The 27398-nt window shown below is 40.2% G+C and overlaps 1 protein-coding gene across 1 annotated transcript in view; it reads left to right on the forward strand.

Annotated features, from left to right (window-relative positions):
* The first annotated feature begins 22758 nt into the window (after positions 1–22758).
* Positions 22759–27398, forward strand: part of SPATA16 (spermatogenesis associated 16) — a 79462-nt gene continuing 74822 nt past the window's right edge. The window contains exon 1 of the mRNA XM_075761542.1: positions 22759–23346. Coding sequence (XP_075617657.1) covers positions 22774–23346 — 573 coding nt within the window. The 5' untranslated portion in view covers positions 22759–22773. The remainder of the gene's footprint in view (positions 23347–27398) is intronic.

The raw sequence follows: 27398 nt of genomic DNA on the forward strand, positions 1-27398 counted from the left end.
AAGTAGAATAGAAATATTTATTTATAGGTTCAGGAGATGCTTAATACATGTCTGGATGTATCTGATAGGCAGGGAAAACCAGCTTTCTCCTGGACTGACTGCATCATTTAAAATGTATATGCTCTGGGTATCTCTAAAATCTAATGTAAAACAAGATCGCTGTATTTGTGGGTACCATGAAGGTCAAAAGGATTTTATAGACTTTTTTTCCTTATTTAAACAGTGCTTCAGTGATCAAATTCTACAGATTGTTAAAACCCTGTAGCTACCTGCAACTAAGCAAAACTCTTACAATTTACAATAAATACAGCAGCAGAGCACCATAAATCTGGGTATACAGAAATGTAAGACTTGAAGATCTAAGAAAAAGAATTATTTGGCAGAAGAGACAATATTTGTATAGATTTTCTATACAAAGCCAAGATCACTCCCCTTCCAATTGCCTCTAGAAAGCACAAAGAACATTATGTGTGCCACCTGTTGCAAACAGGTAGTAATATTTGTTATACTCTTTTAGAACCTATTCCATCCAAATTGGTGTCTCTGCAGAACCCCAGCTGCTGGTTTTTGTGTCAGGGAAGAAAGAGAAGTACAGCAGGTAGGCTGCAAAACCACACACGTAGTGAATCAATTCTGCACTGACTTGTGCAGCAGAGCGCTGGGAGGAAGACATCATGGGGAGGCCGAAGCTGGGCTCCTACCGCCATGAAATAACTTCACTGTGTTGTAAACCTGCCATGCACGAGGAAGCAGAGAGGTCAGAGGTACGTCCCAAATGGACCCATTTCACAAAATTCCTCCTTTGTCAAGTGCTCGTCGATGCTGCAGCTGGAATCTGCCCAAGTCCGGATGGTTTCATGCTTCAGAAGGAGACGCAAGGGTGGAGTTGCAGAAAAAAAGAGCAGTATGATGAAGCTGTCCCTTGTTTTCTGAGAGGCTGTATCAGCTGAAAATATTTCTTCTAGCTAATGTCAAGATTTTTTTATTTTATTGAAAGTTACTTTGTTTTCAATTTTCAGACAATCTCAAACTGAGCACTCTGTTTCTGAAATTTAAACCACCCTCTATCAATCCAGAAGAATTTTGGCACTCGGAAGACATCAACATGTAAAGCAGCTTGGCTTTCTTTTGCCCTGCCCATCCTTTACTCCTCATCAGAGTGGACAGAGAACACTACCAGATTGCAGGGGTGAGATTTTGCTTAAGCAGAGGACAGCTGACAATAAAAAGAGGCAATATAGTTATGTATTGGGCATACGTGGATTTTTTCCCAGTGCTGTATGGTTGGTTCAGCTTCACAGAGTGAAGATTTTCTCATTGCTTTTAAAAAGCTAGAATTATCTTGAAGCTATTTAGCTATTAAATTTCCTCAGTAGATATATGCATACACAGATAATATAACTAGAAGACAATGAAAAGAATAGCACAGCTTGATTTCTTATTTCTTTTGCTGAATTGTTTCGAGTTGTCTTCTTGGAGGAAGATGTTTTTCTAATAGTTCCAGTTGGAATATACAAAGCTAATGATGTACATTGCTAATGTACAAAACAGATTTCCTATTACACGGAGCCTTAGACAATAAACATATAATGAGTCCACAAGTAATTTCTCACTGAAAGTTAACTGTTCCAGAGTCCTTGACCTAACTGTGGGATGGTTTTTTTGTCAAGATGGCCAAAACCATCACAAGTACATAAATTGAAAAAGGGCATAATGGCTGTATCAATATGTCCTGAAATCTATTCAGACTCATGAATGCAATCTACAGTAAGATCAGCCAAGGTTATCACCAGATGTTTCTTGTCCCACATGCCACAGCTTGATTGTATTGTAATTAATTCAGCTGAAAAGTCTCTGCGAGAACTGTGTTTTCAGCACAATTTCAAGCTTGGTTTCAAATACCAGAAATCATTTCCAATTTCTTTAAACATCCTAGACAAATGTGAAACTCTGCAGTTAAAGTATGCCAAAAAGTACTTGTAAAAATTGCATTTAAAGAGCAGTAAAGGAATATTCTCAAAGCAGTTATGATTAAAGCTAGACCTTTGGCGTTCAGAGACTTAGGCATGTATAGCACAAAGGCTTAGGGCTTTATTCAGTAAACTATTTGCCCCAGACCATACTACAAGTTCAGAGGTACAACAGAAATTGGAACTCAGGTTTCTGCACCAAACCATGGCAGTACTTATCCAGTTAGGCATCTATAACATGAACAAACAAAAAAAAATCAATATTTTTCAAGGTATTTTACAGCTCATGCCCCATTTTTTAATGGCATATCAGACCAAAGACCTACTATATTCTCGTTGTGCAAAAAGATGTTTTTAGTTATTTAAAGTTTGAGGTCCATTTAAAAATGAATTTCATTAAAGTCAGATACTTGCAAGCATGCAGTTAAGATCTAAATAAGACACATATTTTATCATAATATACCACTTTATTTTGCTGCATTATTTGGAATAAGGACACATTGAAATGCTCTTCCAAACTACTTTAAACCTAATTCTGGACAATACAAGCCTGAGACAAAATGAGATATGTTAAAAATTATGGTTCTGGTTTTCAGAGGTATTGACCACCAAAGCCTATATTTAACTTCAGGTAGAATTGTGTTCGGCATGTCTGAAAATTGGTCCCTAAATTAAAGATAAGTGTTTTTACCTGGGTAACATCCCTTTAAGTACCACCCACAAATTATATAGTGATAGTTCTTCCCATAGGAAAATCGTCTTTTGGATTATTTTAAGATAAAAGCACAGACCAATGTCAGCCCTCTTACAAGCTGCATACTAATGCAAGGAGGGGAAGGAAGGATTTATTTGGAATCTTCTAATTGACCTCAGTGGAATTGGGCCTGGACCCATTAAAATATTTATGAAAAGCAGTTATGGAGCATGAATAGTACCCAGTCTAAAACATTAATGTCTAGGTAATATTAAAAGTAATTTGTTTAAAAATAGCAGGGAGGGGAGGAGCAGGAGCCTGGCTGCATTAAGGACTAAATTTCTCCAACTTTCTGTTGGTCTTTTTTATTATTATTATTTTTTAAAGAGATGCAGAGACAGAAGTTACTGGTTTTCCTCAGGCTTCTTCCCAGCACTGGTCCTAGTGTTAGTGATACTTCTCATTTTCACTTCAGTCCTGCACTATCCTGATTTTTAGACTAACGTGCCAACATATCAGAGCTTCATCCTTTCTCAGGAATGACGTAGGCAGTGAAAGGCATTAAAACAAATACGCCTCCAAAATTAATGTGTTTTGCAGGACATAAGCATGGGGGTATCAAAAGCCAGAGGGTACATTCAGAATAGGGGGATTCAATTCCAGGGTGTCACAAAATGTTCTCCATCACCACAGCATGGCAGAAACCTTTTCTTAATGCTACGATAGATGCTGTAAGCATCCCACGTACTCAGAGTTATTGGATACAGGAACATGCAAATCTACCAATAATGCAAGAGCCTATGTTTTATGAAGGGCACCGCTACCCGAGAGGTAACTGCCTCCCGAAGGATTTAACAGTAGCTGCATAACTCCACGGTATCTTGAGTATGAGCCTCTGCTCGTGTTCATTAATCTTGATAAGAGAGGGGATTTACCTCCAATAAATATCCTAACAGTAGGCCTCTTACAGCATTTTTTCAGATAGCTCCTAGTCCAGACAAAAGCTGCCGTTAGTGTATGATCTGAATCTAACTACTACCCACATGGAAACCACCTAGCAGACGTTAACCCAGTTAGCGATGGGAAATGGCAAGTTATGAATGAAAAGCGAACAAATTGGTAGGAAACATCTGTGACCCTCCCTGCCCAGTATATCTCTCCCATTCCCAAAGCACTGACTTGTCCTGTGGTCCTTTACGATTTATTCGTACACATGAATGTTGTGTTGCATCTCTTCAAAGGTGGAAGAGCCATGTAGTCATCCTAGAATTATAAAAAAACATGTTTTCAATAAACAATGTAGCAGCCCAGCTTTTAACCAGAAAAGATCTGCAAGAGAATGCGATGCCAATGTTTATTTTCTCTGCTGCGCTCAGAGGGACGTAGCAGCGATGTGACCGAGTCATCTCACCAAGGGCCATGACTGCTCCCATCCGAAGGCTGCCCATGCTGGAAGCCAATGTCTTGCCGGTCGTCCCGGCCACTCTCCAAAGCCCTCCCCTGCCTGCCTTTGGCTACCTGCCATTTTTCATGGAAGCATTTAAGACAAGCCATTTTGGAGAGGAAAAACAAAGCATTTTGATTTGAGAATTTTGTTTCAATGTCTCGTGAAAGGTGTAGGCTCAACGCTTCACGTCCTTGTATTTAATTTGCACTCCCTGTTTGGGCTATGTATGGCAGAGACCAATACAGCCTGCTTCTCAGATCAGTCACATTTTAATCAAGCACAACTACTTTATTTTTTTGTTTATTTTTCAGCCAAAAAAGATATTTTGGGGTGGTGGTGTATATTTTTAATAAAGAAACGAAATCTCCACTAAAAAATACCTGACAAACATTTTTCAAGTAGGCCTACTTTTTATTTTTTAAGGTTTGTTCCTAGTAAGGAATCTTTGACGTAGTCAGCGAGACTTTTCTTCTGTCTAGAAGACCTATTGATATATAGCCAAACAGAGAGCAGAGAAAAAAATCCACTCTTGTATGTCACCGGACTCTTAATCTATTTTATGAGCCTTAAACACTACAACTCTTTGCACGCTAGAAATTTCAAAAGATCTAGAAACTCCATTTTTTTCTCCTTATGTGTCTTTTCTAAGCCTGAAGTTTTACTTTTCATGAATATTTTTAACCAGCACAAACCTTTTTAGGCTTTTTCTTACCTCTATCCTTTGTCAAGGAAGAAAGAAGCAATCCTGTGAATCAGATCCCATGTGCATAATCACACAACTATACGAACTAATCGCATCCATAAAAAGCATTCGGTTCAAACATTGCTGTATAGGGAATGCTTAGCCTTAAAAATTATGCTGTTTGGACTAGCAACTTTGAATACATCTTATGAGCAATCCATCTGCACTAGTAGGTGGGTTTTTTTCTTTTTGTAACTTAAATCAGGGTACTTGAGCAACCTGACAGTGTCTATAATAAGCCTGCTGATTACTTCACCTTTTGTAATTCTTGCTTCATTTTTTGTTTCACATTTCTGTTATACTAAGATGCACATCATTATTAAAATATTTTTTAAAATTCATCAGGTCTTGATTGGCAACTGGGAAGTTTAGAGTAGTAACCTCAACCAGGTTTATAACAAGCTTCAGATTTGTTACCCGTATAGAGCCATCACCCATCATGAATAACGCAAGTTGGGTGGGCTGGACTGGCTACTTAGCCCGGAAGGACTCATTTACGGCACAGATTTGCCACCTTTGTTTTTAGCCACTGAGTCATGGCCAAGCCTGGTGTCTCACGTGCAGGTGGAGGAGTGGTGCCAGGCAGCGTGGTGGCCGGCATGAGGGGTGGTGGGCACATGGAGATGCTGGGGACATGGGAGATGCCAGGTGGTGGTAACAAGGGGAGTGCTGGGGATGCCCCCAGGTGGTGGGGACACACAGATGCTGGGGACTGCGTGGTAAGGACCATGGTAAGGACATGGGAACACCAGGGATGTGGGGGAGCACAGGGTGGTGAAGATGCAGGGATGGCAGGGACAGCAGGCAGTTAGAATGTGGAGAGGTGTGGGACACCAGGTGGTGGGGTCTCCAAGGACACCTGGAATGTTGTCTTTCAAAGCCCGACACATTCCACCTGACACTGCAGCTGCCAACAGCAGACGGAGACGTGGCTGGTAAGTGAGAAAGCTGCCTGTTTCTATGCCATGCACAGCGGGGCTAGGTGGGGCCTGGGTTATCACATCTGGAACATTTCCCTTTGGGGAATAACAGGGTACTAATAATTTGCTTTTCCTGAGCTGGCTGTAGCTTTGGTGCTTGCAGTGCGGATAGTCCTGTGAGGAACGAAAGGCTCCTGGCCATCACACAGGAAACCCACATCTCCTCCTCTATTACCTTCACCCTTAACGGGGTGGGGACTAATGAGGGAGCAGCTTTTCATTTTCTTCACCTCACCCAAATTTACAGTCCAGCATCAGCACTTTCCAGAGACCACAACGGGTTTCTTCCAATTATCTCCTCTCCCACCTGCCCAAAATGCCTTGTTTCTTTCTATCACCTAAAATCAACCTCTCTACATCTCAGCCATCTGCATTCAGGGAGCTCGTCTGGCAACATGGAGCTTTTTAAGCACTTGTCTCAACCGCTCTCCAGTCTCTCTTTATCCAGAGGTTTTTTTCCTCTCCCATTAGTTATTTAAGTTTAAAGAAAATCAACGTTGAAGATTTAGGTGGAGAAGGGCCTTCTCCTTTATTTAATTTTTGTTTCCATTTTGCATCTTCCTTCCAGTCCCATTTCACTGTGATTTTTTTTTTTTTTTTAAGGCTTAATTATTGTTTATCTGGATTTCCCTGGGTCCTATCTCCAAATTACTGCATTATCAACAACTCCCTAAACAGACACCAGGAAAAGTCACACAAGGGAGAAACACTGTGAATACTCTAACCACAGGGAAAGCTTCGATCAGAGCTTGCAGGCTGTTAGACACCAGGGAAGCCCAGCTCCAAAGGACCAGGAAACTCAGTTTCATTAGTTCTACTCATCATCCAACTACGACATTCCTATCATCTTCCCTTATTTCTCTATTCCCTCCTCAGATCTTCAGTGCTTCTCCTCTCTGACTGAATCCCTAGGCATTTCCATTTTATTTTCTTTTCCCCTTTTGCTGCTTTAGCAAAAGCAGCACTTTTCCCCAAAATTGTTTTTCTCTGCTCTGCACTTTTGAGCCAGCAGATCAGTAAGTGTGGATAGGATGCAATGATTCATTCGTCTAGGTTTCACCTCAACTGCATAGCTAAAGTAGGGAAATTTAGATGCAATATCTAAATTGCACCTGGGGAAGTAAATGTGCAGAGGAAGCAATAGGGCTGAAGATACTGGGGAAGTAAAAAAAAAAAAAAAAAAAACCTGGCTTGAAAGTAAATTTATTCATTTATCTGAAAAACAACATTTTTAGCAATATGGCACATTTGTTCTGTTTTGAGAGTTTGTATCTTAGTTACTTGATTAATTGTGCTGATTTTGCTTTGTGTTTCTTATTCACTTGTCTCCCTCTGGTCATGGGATTCTTTAGTCCTCGGCGCCTAAGAGGACAGCCTGGCACTGGGATGAGACTCTTGTCTGTGGGGCTGATACCATTTTCTACTCTGTTCTGAAATGCTCGTTGAACCCTTGCAGTGTTCCAAGTTGTGAATGTAACTCCAGTGTGTCTTCCTCCATCGGCTCTGTTTTGTGGCTTGCGGTTACAAGGTTTATTTGTCTGGGTTAGAAGCAGCAGAGACTTCCTATTTTACTCCATTTTTTAAATGCATTTGCAAAATTTCTTTAGAAAGTAAGGTTAGCAAGTTGCTCTGATTTAAATGTGTTCAGCAATTTAGTCTCTTGACAAATGAATAAGGACCTTACTTAAAACCCTTTTCCAAACTTATTTTAGAACTTTTTTTCAATCACCTACATCAGTGGAGCTCAGGTCCTGATGAGCATGAAGATACTTCCTCCGGTGGTCCAGGGTGGGAAGAAACCTGTGCTTAGACTCAAAGGTCTGAGCTGCAAGCGGTACCAGTCAGGTTGTGGCAATATAGATGTCCCATTATATACGACACGTTCCAGCTGGTTCAGTTTCTTTCATTTTCAAAATATTGGGCAGAAAGCACTCACAAGGAGGTGAGGAAGAGCTAGGCTGGAATTGCTAAGCTGGGGCATGCTGTAAAGCGTTTAGGAGCGACTGCATCAGGGATGGCCGTGCAACCCCCTAGGAGCTCGTACTCGCGTGCTCCGGCGAGCTGAAGGGCTTGGACTGAGCCAGAGCTTCACTTCCCCAGCACCTCCCCAACGGGTATGTTCCGCAAGAGGTGAGTACAATTGTGCTGAGCTGGCTCAGTACCATTTTTAAGTGGAACTTAGGGAAGGCAACTGCAGGAACTCTAAAAGTGAGAAGCTGATCTGCCATGGGTCCCCTGTATGCTTCTGAGTAGGATTCATTTCTCTGTGCCTCATGTCTGTACCCCATTTTACCCCAAAGAATACTTCTTTCCTCTGCTTGGTCTATTTAAAAATGTCTTTTACAATGAATATGTAGAAGTGTAATAGGAACCTGATCTCAGATGACACCATTTAATTTTATTGTAATAACAGTAATAAATGTACTAAGCACAAACACTGTGCTCAATGTAGAAATAGATTTAATACATTTAACTGGATTTTGAAATCAGTTCTCCTTGAATGAACACCCATTCTTGTTCAGATCAGACGTGGCATCTCAGATGGTACTTTGGAAGACGACAGAATACCTGTCATCCTTATACCAGGATAAAGTAGAGAAGGAACATTAGATTTCCAGTCCAGGCCTGTGAAAAGATTATTTTTTTTTCAGATACTTGGATTTTATTTCATTATGTTTCCTTTTCTTCATTTAATTTAATAATATGTTCCAAATCTATTTATCCAAATGCATCTGTTTTATACTTGCGGAAATACAATCTGAAAAGAAAATGTAACTTTTTTCCAGTAAAGCTGAAAGAATGGAAGGCAACTAATTTTAACATATTGCCACTTAATGTCATCTTGTTTGCTGATAAAATACATGGTAAAGCGTTTTCAGTAATCACTTCTTGAAACAAAACAGAGCTTTCCTGCTAATGAATGGAGATACATTTATTTATTTATAGGACGTTCATCATTCTAATTCCTTTGTGTTTCACAAATATTAGTAAGTTGATCCATGCAGCACTGAAAAGAAGTGAAGTCTTATTAGCTCCATGAGGCACAGAAATCACATGATCTGCCCACACTTACCAGAAAGATGCATGCAAAGTATAATTAGAATGGAAAAAAAAAAAAAAAAAGCTGCTCTTATTACAGTACCTAACCAATAAAAACCTCCCTCTGTCATTCAATATTGCTAACCTTAAACATTAAATATCCTCAGGCAGGCAACCAGGAACATCTATAACTAGATAAAAATGGTTAGGCTTTTTTTTTTTTTTTTTTTTTACAAATACATACTTTGATTTCTTTCCTTTTATTTCCTGAGCCTTTACATGATATTTGAGTTATATTTCCAAGCTTTTTTCCTGCAGCCACGAGGGCTAGAGACATTATTTAAAAATAACATGGAGATTGCCATCTAATTGCATACCTTCTAGAAGCCAAGTTGTAAGCAGCCTGCTAAATAAGATGATGTCTGTTGTATTTCAGGGTGGCCATACTGCTCGTTCTGTACTTGCACTGCTTTCAGGAATTATACTACTACAATGCATTACATTAGAATCAATAAATGAAGTATTTTATTAGATACATTCCCTTTATGGTGCCTAATCCGCAAACGGTCACTAGTTATATCTGTGCAAGTCGGTGCCAGGATATCCATGCCTAAGCTTGCAAAACTTTAGGAAATACAGATGAAATACTGTGGTAATAGTATTCAAACGTGACCACTGACAAACTTTTATGGGCAATCTCCAGACACATGTAAAAATTAATCCTTTAAAGTGTTTTGCATTGGTTTACCTTTGCTCTGACAAAGTCATTGGGGCTTTTACCAACTGATTGAAATGGTAAGGCCAACAATGAGGAAACTCCATAAATCATTGCTGTTTCGAAAGAATATGCAGAAAATTCAATGTAAAATGTTTTGCTGCATTCCACGTTTCTTCATTACAAACAGAAGCCCCAGCTCTGTAACCGCCTGTTTGCATGTTTAATGTTATGCGACTCTGAGAGACTGTCACTCCTATAAAATTAAGATGCTGCATGTGTGTGTTCGCAGGACCGTGACCACGAGGAATACTAGCTCAATGTAATAACTACCAGTTGAAAAACAAAATAAAAATCAAGTCTAATTGTGCCCATTTAAATTCAAACATTGAAAAATAGCTTAAATATGGTATTTCAGAATGTAAATTTTATAAAAAGTCTGAGGATTTTAGGATTCTGTTAGCTCTTTAGTCCCTCTGTAACGAGGCTATTACATAGCATCACTCAGATTGATGTTGAAAATAATGCAGCTGCAAGAGCAGCTGCAGCAAGAATTCACAGAAGCCAGGATGCAAAGCAGGCCCTGCCCAAAGTCCCTGGCTTTAGCTTTCTGTTGTGGTTTTTTTTCCCCCTACTTATTTATTAGCTTAATTCCAGCATCCTCTGAAATGATGCCTTGCTGGGAATAACTGAGGGTTAAAGCTTTAATGGCTTTACTCAGCCTCACAAATGAAAAATCTGGAATTTACTGTCTTCTGCAAACCAGAGTCGCTCTGACAGCAGCAAATGCTGGGTTTTTTTCAAAATGAACAGTTCTTGGTTGGTCAACATTAAGACAGTAATAGTCAAGAAGAAAACGCAGCATCAAAAAGGAGCAAAGATACTTCACAGTTAGGTATACAGGTGTATAAGAGCATCTTCGTGCTGCTGGTATTTAAAAAGACATTTATGCCCCTGGGCAGGAGCTGATGAACTCGTGGGCTGCCGCCTCGAAATGTTTGTCTGTCATGCGGCTTGCAGGCAGGTTTGGAGGAAGGTGCAAGTCCAGCAGCCACCCTCATGCTTCCTTCTTCATGACGTACAGAGGGCGACAGCAGCAGAGTGCTGGGCCCTGGGTAAACCCAGATGTTGGTAATCCCAAAGGGATTTGCCACCATCCTCACCCCATTTCCTAACCCTCAAGTCTGGGGAGGAAAACTAACACCTTGGTTCTTGTTGGTTCTTTCGTGGGCAGGTTGATATTAGGTAAAAACAATTTTTAAGTAATTTTGCAACAAAGCTTTACATGTAACTTAAAACCAACGTGAATAAGTCACATCACTCAGTCTTTTGCAACCACCACGTAAGACCTTCAGAAGAACACTTCCCCGAGAGATTTACAATAGCAGGTGATATAAAGAAGCAAAGCATCATTCACCTTCCAAATCTGAACCTACAGTAGCCCGTTAATTCAATAGACTGGGGTGCTGGCCAAAAGTGACCTGTGCTCAGGACACGAAAGCAATTGCAAACTCCTGTTCCTCTTTAAATTCCAGAGCTAAGAGAAAACCCTGGAAGATCTTTACTAACGGCAAAGTTTGTAACGCGATGTTTGCGTCCCAGGTGTAGCCATGCCAAACACTACACGTTTCTCCTGGCAAAATCAGCTGGATAAAAGGGAGTGATATAGTTCTCTTTCAACTGATGTAACATGTTCGGTCACCATATTGCAAGTTAATATTCAGGTTGCAATATCTTGCATCCATTGGAGCTTTGCAGAATTTTCTCAGGAAGGTCATAAAATAAAACATTAGAGTAGTATAACTTAAAGGTTACAAAAGCATGGGCTACAGAATCAGCATTAGTCTGTGACAGCATTGGCTCTGGTCCCAGCGTAGTTTATAGGAAATAAAGGCAAGAACCATCCACACATTTAATAAAATGAACAAAAACGTGTTAGAATCAGCTGCTGGATCAGATTTCTTTGTTGTTGTTTTTTTAAGTGGCTCACAACCACCACTGGATTTCCCTTGGCTGTCACCGCTCTCACCAATTTGTGTCACTACATATAAGCATGTCAAAGACCAGGTTCGCTTGCGCATCCTGAATGGGAAATTTGTACCTATAGAACTTGTGCCATGTGCCTTTCTATTCAGCAAGGGAAGGAAGAAAAATTTCCCCATTGTTCCTGTAGCACGTCAAGGTTAAAATTCATATTGACAAAAATAATGCAGCAGAGGTAATAAACATTCACAAAGATTAAAATAATTGCACAAAAGGCAATTTCTTCACTGGAAAACGAAGACACAATGCTAAAAGAAGAAATTAAAACCAGAAGCCATACTAAGAAACTAAAAGCCGTCAAAGTAAAAGAACTGCCTTGAATGTTAATCTGAGCTATTTCAGCCAGTCCTTTCTCGCAACCTTTTCTTTCCTGCTAACTTTTATGTTACAGCTCTATTGCTGGTACAAAGTTACTGAATTGAAGCTCTGCCTGTCAGGAGCTCTCATCTGTGCATGCTTTAGCTCTCAGTTGTTACTGGATTTGCTTCAGCTGCCACTATTAAACCGCTGCATGTCAAATTACAAAGCAATTAGGGTGAAATGCACAGTTGTAATACGCGGGTTAAAAAACCTCCAGAAACCCTAACTCTAAATTATCTAGGTTTGTAATGATGACTTTGGAAAGTATTAAAATATCTTTTTAATTAATATAATCCCCAAATTACTGACATGTGCATTCACCTGGTGTCACATAAGTTTTTTATCTTTCCACCTTTCTCTTTTTCCTTTCTCCCAGGCTTTTTTTCCCTACGAATATTTAAAGTTCATTATTCCACACTGTGAGAAAGGGAGTAGGCACAACTCGAGTATTTGCTAAAGCAGCTAGTGAAATAAGAAGGTGGATAGATAAATTATCCATATGCTTTATCGTATATTCTGACCTCTGAATTTTGCCGCATTCAGTCTAGCATTACTGCAGAAATACTGTACCTAAGATGAAATCCCTTGGAGGTATACCATTAATAAAAGGCAACCGTAGTGGTGGTGGTATGAAGAAGAGCGGTCTAGAGGATGGGTCAATGATGGCTGCCACCATTGTGCTCTGAATCAGGAGCCGAGGAAGGACCGATGCACAGCTAGGGCTAACTCATTTAATATCTCTGCTTAACATCTCTGCGTCCCAGTGGGACTCATAATATTTAATTACATATCTAATGGGAAATTCAGCCTCACCCTGTGAGTTATTGTGCTTCCTTGATTTCTCTTACATTGGAGAAGCACAGCACTTCACAGGACTGGTCCTGCCATGAGAATTAATTAGTTTATGTCTGAACAGGGCTTTCAACATACAGATCATTCCGTATGACAAAGTAGTATTAGATAACTAACCGAGTTATTCAATTGAATTATGGAGCCATAAGAAAATTATTGTCTCTTATTTTTAATCAAGCAGACTCCAAGCCAGATTAGTCCCTGATGATGATGCTTTGGCTATTTCAACAGGTCTTATTACTACCAGAAAAGTTTCTCGCTCTTTTTGTTTCTGCACACCCTGGAGTTTTCACTGCTTTATATATAACCCACTCAATAAAGCCAGCTCTAGGTTTCAGGTTAGCCCTTACCTCCAGTGAACAGTAATTGTTAAGACAGCCTGTTGCAGGTTGTTGGTTTGGAAACAAACCTCTCCACCCTGTTTGGTTTGGTTTTTTATAAACATCCTGTTTAACCATCACTCACTGCAGGAATACCTGAGTCTAGAAACAGCTCTGAAAGTTTGAGAGATTAAGAACCAGTAGTTCTGCATTTCTTTTCATGGCATCAGAAAAATCTCAGGTTATAGATGTGCATATGATTTCATATGCATGAATGCTTCAGTGCCCTCCCACCAGTTATCAGACTCTTCATTAGCTTCCATAACCCAAGCAGAAGAATTTCAATACTGCCTTTAAGGGTCACTTGAGCAGAAGCTTCAAGACAAATTGTACCGCTGGGGTCATAGAAATTCAGTAGCTAACCTGGCAAAAGAGAACTTAGGGGGGGGTTTGCTGAGGTACAGAGGTATATTGTTTGCATGTTGTTCTTTGCAAAGATGAATTTCTGATCATAGGAACCCATTTGTGGTCAAAAGGTTCCTCAGTTTCCATGTTTCCAGGCTCGCTAAGATCTTTGGGGCAGATCAGTGTTAATTTAACCAGAAGAAGATCTGGATGAGATCTTTAAGACTTCCCATTTTTCATACAGGCTGTTGTCTCCATGGGCCCCTGCTGCAAGAGCATCCTTATTACGAGAGGAGCAGGAGGGACTTGCCAGCACCCGCTCTCTGCTCCCTTGTTCCCTCACCCTGCATTGTACTCTGCTGATTTTACTCTTTTTCTTCCATCAGTCATAAAGAACAACAGCACCAAAGAAATCAAAGCCACAACAATAAAAGACGAGAAAAAGGATTTATAGTTAATGACATTTATCTAGGGAGATTCCCCCTATGGGAAGTGGAACAATACAAAAGGACATTCAGAAGGAAGATAGCCCCTCAGTCCACTAAAATTCACTTTGCATCTTGATATGATGGCCTTTCTAATCCTTTTCTTAGTTTCTCAGAGCCCTGCTTGCTGACTTTTCTTCTTCTTACCATTCTCATGCCTTCTTTTTCTCCCTGTTGCTCCTTTTGATTGATTTGGGGAGGTTTCTAATATTAATAGTAGAGCACAGAATTAGGCACACAAAGATACTAGATTTTTTACTAAGTGTCCAATAAAATTAGTGACCTAGGAAGCTCCTGCATTGATTTGCCAGGTTTCTGTACACCCCAGCTTCATTCTAGTTACGTAGTTAGTGTAACCAAAAGGAAGGATCGCTACCAAAGTCATCTTTGTTCAAATGGAGTGGTCCTAGTTAGGAGCTTGGATGTTGCAGCTAACGTTTTACCATATCACAAGGGGTAACGGTGGAGTTTTGCACTTGGTGAACAGAAACACCAACAACTAAAATGATAGTTCTCATTTAATGCGGTTCTTTTCAACTAAAGCCAATTAAGGAGCAGAATTGAGGGGACAGTATGGGGACACCCATCCTGGGGTGGTGACCAGCAACTAGGGTTGGGTGGGATCACAGTAACCTGTTTGTCTGGTACAGCTAGAGCAAGAAAAGGATCTGTACCCTCAGCCACGTGTCTCTAGCTGTACGTTTCACCTAAGTGCCGTGCAAGGTGTCAGGCACCTTCTTTGCTGTGGATCTAGTGGCTGATATAGGTAATGGAAGTCGTTACAGGTCTGTTAACGTCTCCTTTAGGTTGGGGCTTTCCTACGACTGGTCACGTAGGAATGTGACGATTCTGTGAAGTGAAAGAGAGCTCCCTCTGTACTGTGAGCTCTCATTGAATTCCTGCCTCATCCTGGAGGCAGGGCTGCCCAGAGCAGTTCTGAGATGCAGACCTCTTAATAGCGTGTTGGCAGATCTAATCAAGCCCACAGCACAGTCTGCGGCAACCCTCCTAAACCAAACTTTGCCCCTCTGCACTCGTTCTTTAGAAGTACTCAGCTCCCACCATTTCAAAGCAATCTTTTCAGAAAATCAATAGTTCTTCATCTCCTTCAGAATGAGAGCAAGTAGGACACTTGGACGTTTGCTTTGTAATCTCTTCAAAAATTGCTTTCTTGTCTTCCCAACAGAATTAGGAAATATTGCAGTAAAAAAAAAAACAAACCCTCAAGCTTTTTCAGCACAACGTCTCAGTTGTAGGACCAATCTTTGCATTCCTTTTCATTTAGGGATTACCCTAAGCTCACTGGTCTGTTTATACCTTAGGCACACACATACGTCCTTGTTCCTCACACAGAGGAATTATTTGTTCTCACAATTCCACTTTTCAGGAGTCTGCTGTAGAAACCTTTACCATTTTAAAATTTCCGTTTTCTCTCCCTCTTTCCTCTCAGTGGTCCTTTAGCTATGAAAATGAACTGCTCTGCTCCTGCAGTGCTGAGCTGCTGAATCCAATCGAGGAAGGCTGGCCAGGCTTCACATCCCCATCAGACACAGCGTTGACCTTTTTTTCCTAATTGACAATGCGGGCCTTTGTACTAATAGGATGACATCATTACGCAGAGCTGAAATGCTTTCCCTGCTGTCTCTTTTGTCTCTCGGTATTTTTCTCCCACACTTTTAGAGGAAGCATTTCACTAGGAAGCAGTGTAAGGAAGACAGTTACACAGTGCCTAAAAAACATATGCAGAAAACATCCTCAATTTCTCTCTCTCCATTTTTCCTTAGTCACACTCGTTACCAACCACATATCCTGAGCCCACACCGTGTACTGAATCTTCCTTTTCTTTCTTCCAGGTTGTGATCACTGATGCTTCTTTTCTGTATTTGCTTTGCCTCACTCTCCTGAGATGTGCTGCTGGGGAAGATTCTGGTTCCTTCTTGATTTTGAGTTATAATTGTAGTAGTTAGCCTACTGTCCTTTTACAGCTCTAATTTTATTCAAACAATTTGTTAATAAGATCTTTGTGCATCTCTACAGCAATAAATAGTTAATTGAGGTGCCTAATTTTGTGTTAAATTGTGGGCAGTTAACTTTTTGCTGTGATACTCAATAATATGAAGTTTTAAAATAATACTTTAAAGAATATATGGAAGGGAAGAAGCCCCAAAGAAATGGAAAATATTAAGAGTCTCGTTTCAACTGTCTTGTGAGATTGGCTCACCCATTTCAGTGAGTACAATAACTTTTTAGGATGCTGCCTTAAACCTTAAAAAGATTGCCTTAATGCTGGTTATAGATTGGCAGCCGTGTGTCCAAGCAGGCAGTCTTGGCTAAGCCAACAAACCAAGTAAATACATATGATGGGCTTTTGCTGGAGAAGGCAGGAAGAGTAGAACTTCCCATCTGTGCCTGTCCCCCCTCTTTTTCTCCTCTCTCTCTCATGGTTGACATTTGCATACTCCTAGCTCATGATATATATGTCCAGCCCACTTCAGTGCCTAATGAAGTGGATTAGTTCAGATCCCAGATATTTCTGTGTATCTGTTTACCCTAAGCTGTTTTAATTTGCACAGAAATGCACTAGGAGCTGCAGCAGTAAAAGAGAAGGGTAGGATTGACCTGGGAGAAGCAGCCTCTACAGTCGCTCAGCCTGGCTCTACAAGACCATGGCTGTCTAGTCTCTCTTTCTTCAAGAAAGGCTAGCAGGAAAGAGAAGACAGACCAACCATAGAATGACGAAGAAAAAATGTTCAGGAGGGAGAGGAAGCAGATCCCATTACTCTACAAGGCTATCCAAAATTAGTGGGACTAGTGATTTATCTATTTTCCTCTTCTGCCCAATCAATGCCCGACTATTTGAGAGAAGACTCCTAGATTCCTGGAAACATGACAGCGATCTTCAGGCCATCCTTTCCTTCCTGCATTTAAACACTGTTCAAGAAGGGAATGACAACCTCATTATTAACATACTTTGTCAAAACTTCTCTTGATTATTTTAATCATATTTCCTATTTCTTTTTGCACATTACCCTTAAAGTCACGTTAAGTATTTTAACCACGATTAGTTTCTTACATTCTGTTTCTGTCATATTTACCTTCAACTTTATTTAACTTCCATAAGCTATTATGAGCAGTAGAAGGAATTGGAGTTGTGTTACTTTGAACAACAGTAAGCCTAAGCTTACTGTCTTTGCATAAGTGTGCCTAGTGAACCAGCTATCTGTAACTGTGAACAGTAATTATTAATACAGTTTAATATTTCTCTTATGTCTATAGCCTAATGGGAGTAGTGCTTTGTTGTACTCAGCACCACATAAACAATTAATGCGTGAGTTTCAGCCTCAAAGAGCAATTAGGATAATATGGTTAAATCCCTGCAAACTACTACCAAAAAACCCACAATTACCCTTGCCAAATTTCAGCCCAGACCCCAATTTATTATTATCATTTTTATAAACAGGTTAAATATAGTGAGTGAAAATAGTGTTTAGAGTGGAAGTGCTGACAAAACCTTTACTGCAGCAATGTGGACAATGCAGCTGTAATAATGGCAAGTGTGCCCTTATCACAGTAAGAAAAATGTAAGAAGTTCTGATTTTGCACTGAATGAGCCATTACTTATGTCTATCACAAAGAAATAAGAGTACTGAACAAAAAAAGATACATTAAGGGCTTTTTTTTTTTTTTTCTCCAAAAAGAAAACTAAAAATAAAAAAGATCAGATGTGACTCAGGCTTTCAAACAATAAAAATAGCAAGATGAAAGAACTAGGTTGCTTCATTGCCTAAAGAAATGGCTAGAATCTTAAAAAGTCTGAAACCTGATTGTGAGAGACTCACTTTATGGGCTGCTAAGAAGGTGCTGACCTTCGTCATCAATAGATTGTCTGAGCCTTTGTGGTATTCAGCAGTAAAGGAAGTGCTTAAAAAGTCATCCTGCTGAAAGATGGACTGGAAAAATCTCCAGTTCAGATCTCAGCATAACTGTTGTCAGTGCACATGCTCATTCAGAAAGTCTGCCTGTAAATCTAATACAGATAAATCTTGCTTCATTTTTAAGTGATAAAACTGGAGCATCCTCACCTTAGAGATGGATCAGGATATCTGGAATTCAATATAAGTGAAATTATTATAGAGGAGGGCAGCTAATGACCTATCTGTTGTGGGGCTTTGGATGTGTTTTGTTATAGTACTATATTTCTCTGTCTGTACTAGAGGACATTGAAGGAGTGGGATAACACTTGTACAAGTACCAGTGGTATAATTTTCTTATACTTCCTCCATAGTTTTGGATGCAGTTTTGTCTGTTCCAACATTTGCACTGAAATGAACTGTAGCAGATGACTGCCCTGTGATTTTAAATGGCCTTCTGGGAGAAAAAGACTTTTATGGATGGAAGAGTTTTTCTTCCTATAACTTTCTGGAAAAGTCCCATCACTCTCTAAGTAGTATACTAATATGGCAGTTGTCATTACATGTATCTTCTAGCAGGGCGAGTTAGCCCGGGTGGGGTACCAGGCTAACACAACTATACGGCTGCTGATATGCAAGTGAGCTCACTGAAAGACAGATGGGGTATCTTTGCATGAAATGCATCTGTGCTGCAGATACAGTCATGCTCTGGCTGAAAAATGTGATGTTATCCTCTAGAAACCGTGCAGCATTGCACATTCACAGCAGAGAGCACAAAGTACAGATGGACCACTAATGACTAGAGCCTCTGGAACAGCAGATGAGGTACAGCCAGCCCATCCTGAATGTACCTTATGCTGCAGAGGAAGTGAAAATAAAACAAAACAGTGACAACAGACATCTCCGCCAGTTCTGATCAGGGTGAGGGGAGGGACAAATATTGTAGTCTCCAGATCCGATGCCTAATTTGTCTCTGACTTTTAGCAAGGCACATTCAGAGTACGGGTCCACCTGGACTGCTGTTGAATGGTAAAGGAACCTGGTTCAGAGTAAGAAACATAATCATCAGGTCCCCTTTCTGCTTCCTAGCTGCCATACCATCCCCTAGACCTCCAAACCATGAACGTGTCTGATCCAGCAGGCCAACGCTGGGGAATCTCTCCTTCTATTTGCATCTTTGTCCACAGCCTCTGCCATACAAGGCAACTGCGATCCTCAGAAACAGCGACTAGTGCTGTCTAATGAAAGATTTTACCAAAACTGGGAAACAGACCCTTTTCTGAAGTGCAGCCCTACAGAATTCATGTCCCAAAGAGCTGGTAACAGCAAGGTATAGGTTCAGCTTCAAGTCAGCTTAACCCCCCCCAAGAACCACTAGAAGAAATTCCCCTCCTGTCCCTCCACTTAAATCAATGCTGAATGTAGCCCAGTGGTTCTGCCTTGCTATACGCACATTCAGGAAGATAGCACCGCAGTCTTTTGTGTTTAGAAAGGTTTTACTTCACAACTATAAGGGCAAAAGCTTTTTTGGTTGAAATCAAAGTTTAAATTCTGAAGAAAAAAGGGCTCATCAAAGAACTGGCAAAGAATTTAACAACTAGGTGCCAGCTGAAGTACCAGTGTGATTTATCAGCAGGTTCTTCTCTAATCTGATGTGAGATAATAGAAGGTGTTGAAAGCAGAATCAAACTAGATACAGAACAAAAAGCATAAGTAATAGGGTTCATAAGATCATGCACATAAGGAAATTTATGTTATCTAGTAGGCAGGCCACTCTCCCCAAGAAGGTTTTCCTATATATGTTGGGAAATCAACAGACAAACCCAGTAGATTTTAAAAGATAAATGATCTTATGTTCCTTTTGCATTTACGATTTTTTCATGTAAGCCTTTGCATTTGAAGCGATGCAGTTTCCTTACCAACAGACCCAACTAAATGCTTCGCTGTACTGGCTGGCAATGCCATGGACAGAGGTCTCTTGGCAAAGATTAACCCTCAAATGTGCAGAAAGCTGAACTTGCTTATGACTTATCAGGAAGATCATTCCTGAGAGCTCACAAATTTAGTTTCCTTCTGACTATAGCGCTAAATTGTCTATCTATATTCCCCTGCATAGTGATTCATTAGAAGTATTTTACAGTAAATGCTTCCAAAATAAAAAACAGACATTTTAACCAAAGTCTCAGGAAAATACTTAACTGACAAAGATAATGATTTTCTAAAAGCTTTTCCCTGGAAGTGTTTTTTTATTGAGGCAGTGATTAAAGCGAGCTTGTCTGAGTTATAACGTGCTTCCATTGCAGAACCCAAAGTCATGTTAATCAGCTTGAATACCTAAAAATACAACAGGAGCAGTATAAATCCACTTGATACAGCAAAGTTCATTTCAGGTGCTGGTCCACCAGAAAAACGCCTGTAAGTGAATAAGGAATTATTGGCGTGTATTTCACAGTTCATGCTCTGCTTTTTTTTATTCCATGGTAAATTATTTTAAACTTCTTAAGACAGTCTCACAGCAAACAGTTTGGTTCAGCCAATTTCCCATTCACACTGATATCAACCCCCCATCAGATATAGGGCTTTACCTTTGAGAGCTTTCTGGTGAGAAGAAGAGTCCATTAGTTTTCCTTGAGGGCTCCTCGGTACTATAGGGCTGCTCAGAGAAACCATCCTGCAAACTTGTATCTGATGTAGACACTTAAATTTCATTTTCTAGAGTTCTCTAGGACCTTCAGTGACCAGCCCACCCAAGAGCTTGTGAAGGTCCTGTGTTGCCCCTCCGGAACCTGAGATAGCCATGTACCGCGGGGCCGCATGGAGGTCCATCACAGGTCTCGTATGTGACCGTTATGTTGGCATGATATGGCACCAAAATTATCAGGCTCATCCCCTCAGCTGGTGCTGGGGCTGGCTGGAGTATTTCTGCTCCACTGCACAGTGAAGATAAATCATAATTTCCTAAATTACCTAGTGCTGAAGCCAGCACTGAAAAAAGCAGCTTCCAATCTTTAGCCTATGCTATGGTTTGTTTTAAAAAGGGATTGAATGTCTTACATACAGGTAAAATTGCTGCCAGATGCAAGTACATTAGCCTTTTCCAGCTGCTTTACTGCTGCCATTCAAAATAGCTTGCTATAAATATGATTCCTTTGAGCTCTATTCTGACAAGTGTGGAGCACTATCTGGGAAGGGCCAGTGGTTTTCCATCCCCATTGAACTCAGTAGGAGTTGTGATTGCTCAGCACATTGCTGAAAAAAGTCTGCTGAAATTACCTTAAATCACACAATTATCCCCTCACCTCTCGCTCCTTCTCTTGCAGTCGTGGAAGGAGGAATAAGTTTCTCGGCAGGCAGTTCTGCTACAGTAAAGTTTTCAGCCTGGAGGTTGTGAACAAATGTCAAAATCCACAAGTTCCCTGCTTCAGGGCTGGTCACAGTCTTGGCTGCAACCTGGCTTAGCCAGGGAAGGGGGGGAAAACATGGCAAAGAATTGAAACCCTGTTTACGTTAAAATTCAGTATCGGCTTCTCGTATGGCCTAAAACGCTTTCGCCTCTTCCCGTTACCGCTTTCTATAAATTTCTGCCCATTGCCTAATGCCCACGGCCCTAAACAGTAGAGGATCACCGCACCACGGCATCCAGGTCACACTCCGGCAGCTTTTATTTGTGCAGTAGCGTGTTCTGTAGGGCCCTCACTAAAACTCAACAAGTTGCTTATTGTTTAAAATCTGTTTCTGACCGAACAGGGACGCATATATTACGCACTTTTCCTTTGTACAATCTGTACCTGTAGTTAAGCACATTAAACTGGTGCTAAACGTATGGAGGTTAAAGGCTGAGTGCTTCTGCTTAACAAACCATTCTGAAAGATGATCATCATTAAAGCTATTTACAACTAAACTTTTCATAATTGATGGAAAAACTGAGAAGAAAATTACCTGTGCCTTCCACCTTTCCGCTCTGAAGTGAGCAGGAGCAGACAAAAATCAACATTTCCTTTGAATCTGAGCACAATTATGAGTTTACAATGCAGATCAAGTCACCCTTCCTATTGTACAGGAACTCGTGTTGAGAGGCGGCTTACGAACTAGATTCTGCACCTTGTTGTACCAGTTTGAATCCACCACCGGTTCCCTGAACTGACAATTAGGTTGTTCAGTACTGGGGGAGGGTTGCTTCTTAGTACCAACACTCATGTCCTTTGCAGGTGGTTCAATAAGAACTGGCTTTGAAACCCAAATCCAGACCTGAATTTTGCTCAAATGCAGCTGAAGCTGGGACCCGACTTGGAGCTTGTGCATCCACTCCGCCTGATTTTTGAACACCCCTCTCTGACCTCAGTCACTGTGCTTATCAGCTCTCGAAAATCAGGCCGCAGTGATTTTTTGCACCCTGTAACAACATATACAATATGTGTCAATCAGTTACAGGGGTTTGGTCATTTTTCTTGTGATTAAAAGCCAGATTTTCCCTTCTCGATGCAGATATAACAAACTCATACACTGGCATTGCTTTACGTCAACAAACATCCATTATCAAGAGCTATCAAAAATATTTAAGATGCCTTAAATATTTACACAGGAAAGAGAGTAATTACAGCGAGTCTGATATTCTGTGCACTAACTATTGAAGATTTTTTTCTCATAATGGTGTCTACAATATGCCTAGTGGAGAAAGCATTTGCATGCTTTTTTTGGCTTTGCAACGTTTGAGTTTTCTTAACATTTCTACATTGTCTCCTAGGACTCTTTCTTCGCTCAAGTTATGGCATCAGAAAGCAATGTTGACTTCCAAAAAAAGCTCATAAGCATGGATGGCAAGAATGAGACCTCTCAGCAAATGCGCAGGAGTGAGGAGTCAAATGTAGCAGCAAGCAAATTGAATGATATTCCAGAAGCGCTGCAAGAGGTCAAAAACCACTCCAGAGATAGAGCAGAAGAAAATACAATGAGGACAATAAAAATGGCAGAGGAAATGAAGGAAAAACAGAGTAACAATGTAGGCAGAGCAAACCATAAACGGAAATCAGAAAACAATGAAAAAACAGCTGTTAAAAAAGAAGAAACAACACTGGAGACTGGCAATCAGTTAATCCCGACGCCTCTGTCTCACATTCCTCTGAAAAGCCTAATGGACATAGAAGCGGAGTTGGTCTACGCTGATGAAGACGACATCTACTTTGAGTTCACTGAGCCTCTGGTGTCTACAAGCACACAATCAGCGTGTCGTGATTCTGGAAAAGCAGATGCTCTGAGCACACCTAACGGCAGCGCTTTGCGCCAGATTGACAAACAGCTCCAGATGACCCTCCGGGAAACCAGCGCTTGCTACAGGCAGAAAAACTACACAGCAGCGACGGAGCAGCTCTCAAAAGCACTGGAGGTATGAGGTTAAAGTACGATCACTATAGCACAGTAAATGAAAGGCTGTCACTGTACTGACCGGGTGTAATAATATCAAAGCAAAGAAGGAGCACAAACCTGGGATGTGTATGGTTTCATTAAAATCCTGAGATGCAATTTCACGTGAAATCTGAAAATTAAGAGCTATAAATAAGTCATAGGAGGAGGGCGGCACTGGACTGAACTAAAAAAATCTCAAGTGATTTTGTATTTTTCTCTACGTCTTCAATTGTACTTATGTATAGAGGACATTTAAGACCCATAGAGAAGAAAAAAAAAACAAAAAAAAAGACCCCCTCTTTTTAATCCCAGCTCTACCAGGGACAAATGATATCTCAATAATCAGGGGAGTTCCCACTCTACCCCAGCCTGTTCGTGTACTACTGGGTAAAATGTTCAATTCTTTGGTAAAACAGAAGGTCCATTTTAGTCTCTTTTTCTCCCTTCAGCACTTCCATCACGCACTCCATTTCCCCTTTTTCTCTAAGCCAGAAGATGGCCTCTAGATCCATGTAGAAATCTTTTTTTTGCTGCATGAGAAAGGACGGGTCCAGTTGTGAGCAGCCCCTCTGGACACAGCTTTCTGCAGCTGGGGTTTTGTGGAGAGAAAGACCTCTTGCCTGCCTGATACACTAAAATAATATGGCCTTGGCTATGATCTTTGAAACTAATCTGTGATTTTCATGACTTTCTGCCTTTATGTGCTCAAACTCGAGCTGTCTTAAATGGATCTGTTCTTCAATAAGGAGACATTTCCATGCTTTCAAAAGCAGAGCCCTTTCCGGTTTCAGGCTGAGCTCCCCAAAAGACCTTTGACGTTTTTGAAAATCTTAGCCAGCCTTGAGCTTTATCAGTATAACATGAGAAAAAAAGAGTAAAAGAGGGAGTTCCTAACACTCTGGCAAGGTTGCATTTAATTTCACAGGGGGAGGGAAGAGAAAGGAGGTGTAGGAAACCCCAGCAGGTGGGTCACGGCTACATCCACCAGCCTCCTGTTTCCTGGAAGCCAGAGCTAGCAGCATTTACAGTAAAACTGATTGTTCAAACTTGTATCATTATTCCCAGATTTCTCTAGTGCTGCTAATCTCAGTTAATTATATTGGAAATCCCTTGTATTATGACCATGTAATTCATAATGTGCCAGTAGAAGTCATGGTTCATAATAATCACATAATGGGCAAGGACTTAGACGTAATCAGATTTTAGTTACCCTGTCGTGTTTCCATAATGCTGCTATAAAACTGACATAATCACAAAAAAGCACCAGTTATTTAAACATTTTTATCAGATTGATGTACGGTATCTTTCTCTCTCTCTCTCTCTTTTTTTTTTTTTAAACAATGTAAGATAACAAAAATTGGATTACAATTGCTGGGAACAGACTATGATAAACTGTTTGCTTGTGTGCAGAATGAAATTTAATAATGGCAGCAGCGTCTCAATTTTTAGTCATGTTAAACCTGTTAAATAGTAGCACTCTGCAGCCAAAGGCTGCTTTCAAAGAGGTGGCATTAGAGCATTTTGAAAACAGTATCTCCAAGAGCATAGCTATCTTATAAACCTTGAAAGATGCCCTATATCCTCACAATTAACCCAGTGCTAAACATTTACTGTGCAGATGAGGGCTTGACTTTTTCCATGATACCTGATGCAAAAAAACATTCTTAGTAGCTGTAAAGATTTTAAAGGCCAGTGTCTGCTTCTCAAATAAAATTAAAAAAAAAAAAAAAAAAAAAAAAAGAGAGAGACACTTTCCACTTCACAGGAACACGGTTGGTGATTAGAATAGAGGAGTTGCAAGCTGGATTCTCTGGACTCTCCCTAATGTTTTATCTTCCCTCTGACCCCAATCACTTCAGCTATGCACTTGACATCCTGAAAAAGGGTCCAACTATATTTATTTCAGTGCTGTACTGCCAAACTTAATTCAAAAGCATTTGTAAAACCTTAGAGGTTTGCAGTTGACAAGCAAATACCCTCTTCCTATTTTTTTTTCCTACAATACTGAAGGCATTTTATTTTAAAACTATAAATATTATAGCAGTGAGTAAAATCAGAAAGCCTCATCCTTTTTAGGCTTCCCCTCTCCCATTCAGAAATGTGCTTTGATGGGAACAAAAGCATTTGTCACTTGAGAGGAAAGTACTTTTCTGCTCCTAGGAGGAAATGGAAAGGCTAGCTAATAGACATCCCGGTGAAAGAATAAGCAGAGATTAAAGAATTCCTTCCTGGGATTGCGGACGAGAGATTGGGAAATCAGAGAATTGTAGGGCTGGGGCTTCTCAGCAATCTTAATCCAGCTCTCCTCAAAAGCAAAAACCAGAGTATTCCTGAAAGACACTTCTGTACTCTGTTTCTAACACTCACCAGTAAGAGGGACTTCTCATCTATATCTGCATGCTGATATAGTTTTTCCACATCTTCTATGCTGCAAAATAGCCCACAACTTTTTATTTTTTGTATCCTTATTTGACATGAAGAGCAATTAAGCACTCTATTCTCTCTGTACTTGCAACCTCTTAGCATATGTCCTCAGTCTTCCCTAAATGAAATAAATTCAATTCTCTTAGCGTTTCCTCCCAGGTCATGTTTTCTAAACCTCTGTATCATTTTTGTGGCTTTTCTTTGCATCATCTCCAATTTGTCTATTTGTTCAGATATAGACAAGTTGTGGATGGTGCAGAGAAAAACCTGAAAACTTAAGCTGCTGAAACTGGAACTGTGGTGGTTTTTCCCATCACTTTTTGAAGAAATAAACAAAAATTCTGCACTTCATGGGGGTGAAGAGATGTATGATAAGTAACAAGCTCAAAGGTCAGGAGATTCATAGTTATGGTTTCTGGTGTAAAACATTTACAGATTTTTTTCAGATTTAAGGAAATTAAGGCTTTAGTCTGTCATGACAACATTATGAGTTAGACACCCTGATCCAGAAAAGCATGTGCATAGCAATAAATTTGAACAGTATCATTAAAGTTAGTGCTACCTTACATATTGCAAATATCATACATTTCTTGGCTCTTTAACTCAAAACATCTTTTCTAGATCCATCTATATATTTGTATTGTATTATCGTTCTTTAGATCATGTTGCTTTCCACATATGCAAATAACAGGCAGTTCTGAAAGTCTAGCACTGAAATTACTGGATTGGGGGGGGGAGGGGGGGGAAGAAAAGGAAAATTATTAGTCAGAAAGGAAAACTGAAATGCTTGTTTAATTTAGAGACTTTTATAAGTTGGACAGCATGCTGCTGATTACTGCAGACATCAGGAAAGCAGTGTTATCAGGAGAAGAATTGGTGGCTTCTCACTATTTCTGCACTATTTAGCTACCATTAAATTAATCAGGAGGGACTTAGTGTTAGTCAGCTGCATTATAGTTGGCCTGGGAGACGAAAAAAAATAATGCTCCCTTGGAGAACTCTCACCATTAGAGTTTAAGAATGAAGTACTTTCTGTTGCTAGTGAGGAAAATAGCTGAAGAAATTGGGGCAATAGTCTTCACTCTTTTACCTCCCAGCTCAATAATACAGTATATTATATATATACTATATTGAGAAACACTGTAAATTTCCCTAGATTTTTGGCATCCATCTGTTGGAACGTAGGGAAATAGGACTTGAACATCTGGACTGGGATATGAAGGGTATGAGAAATCACTCTTTAGCTTAAAACCTCAGTGGAAACCATGTATGTATATCTATAAAATCTCAAGCCAATTATTAACAGCTTAGCTACAAAATAACATTAAACCTTTATGAGGATCAAAAGATCTTGTCTCAAACTAATCTCTTAACATCAGAAAGCGTAAAAGACTTCAGAAACATCAGCCTGGTTAAAACCTGTACACATTTAAATTTCAGACCCTGTTATTCTGAAAATAATCCCCCGTGATTAAAAAACGAATGAGAAAGGTTCACGACTGCTGCGCAGAGAAAGAAGTCCACAGTATCTCAGCACACAGCTTTCAGCACTGAATATCTCAGAGACATGAAATGTATCCCACATGCAAGGTGAAGGCCTCAAACAGC

The sequence above is a fragment of the Balearica regulorum genome, chromosome 9, assembly GCF_011004875.1.
Source record: "Balearica regulorum gibbericeps isolate bBalReg1 chromosome 9, bBalReg1.pri, whole genome shotgun sequence".
Classification (NCBI taxonomy): Eukaryota; Metazoa; Chordata; class Aves; order Gruiformes; family Gruidae; genus Balearica; species Balearica regulorum.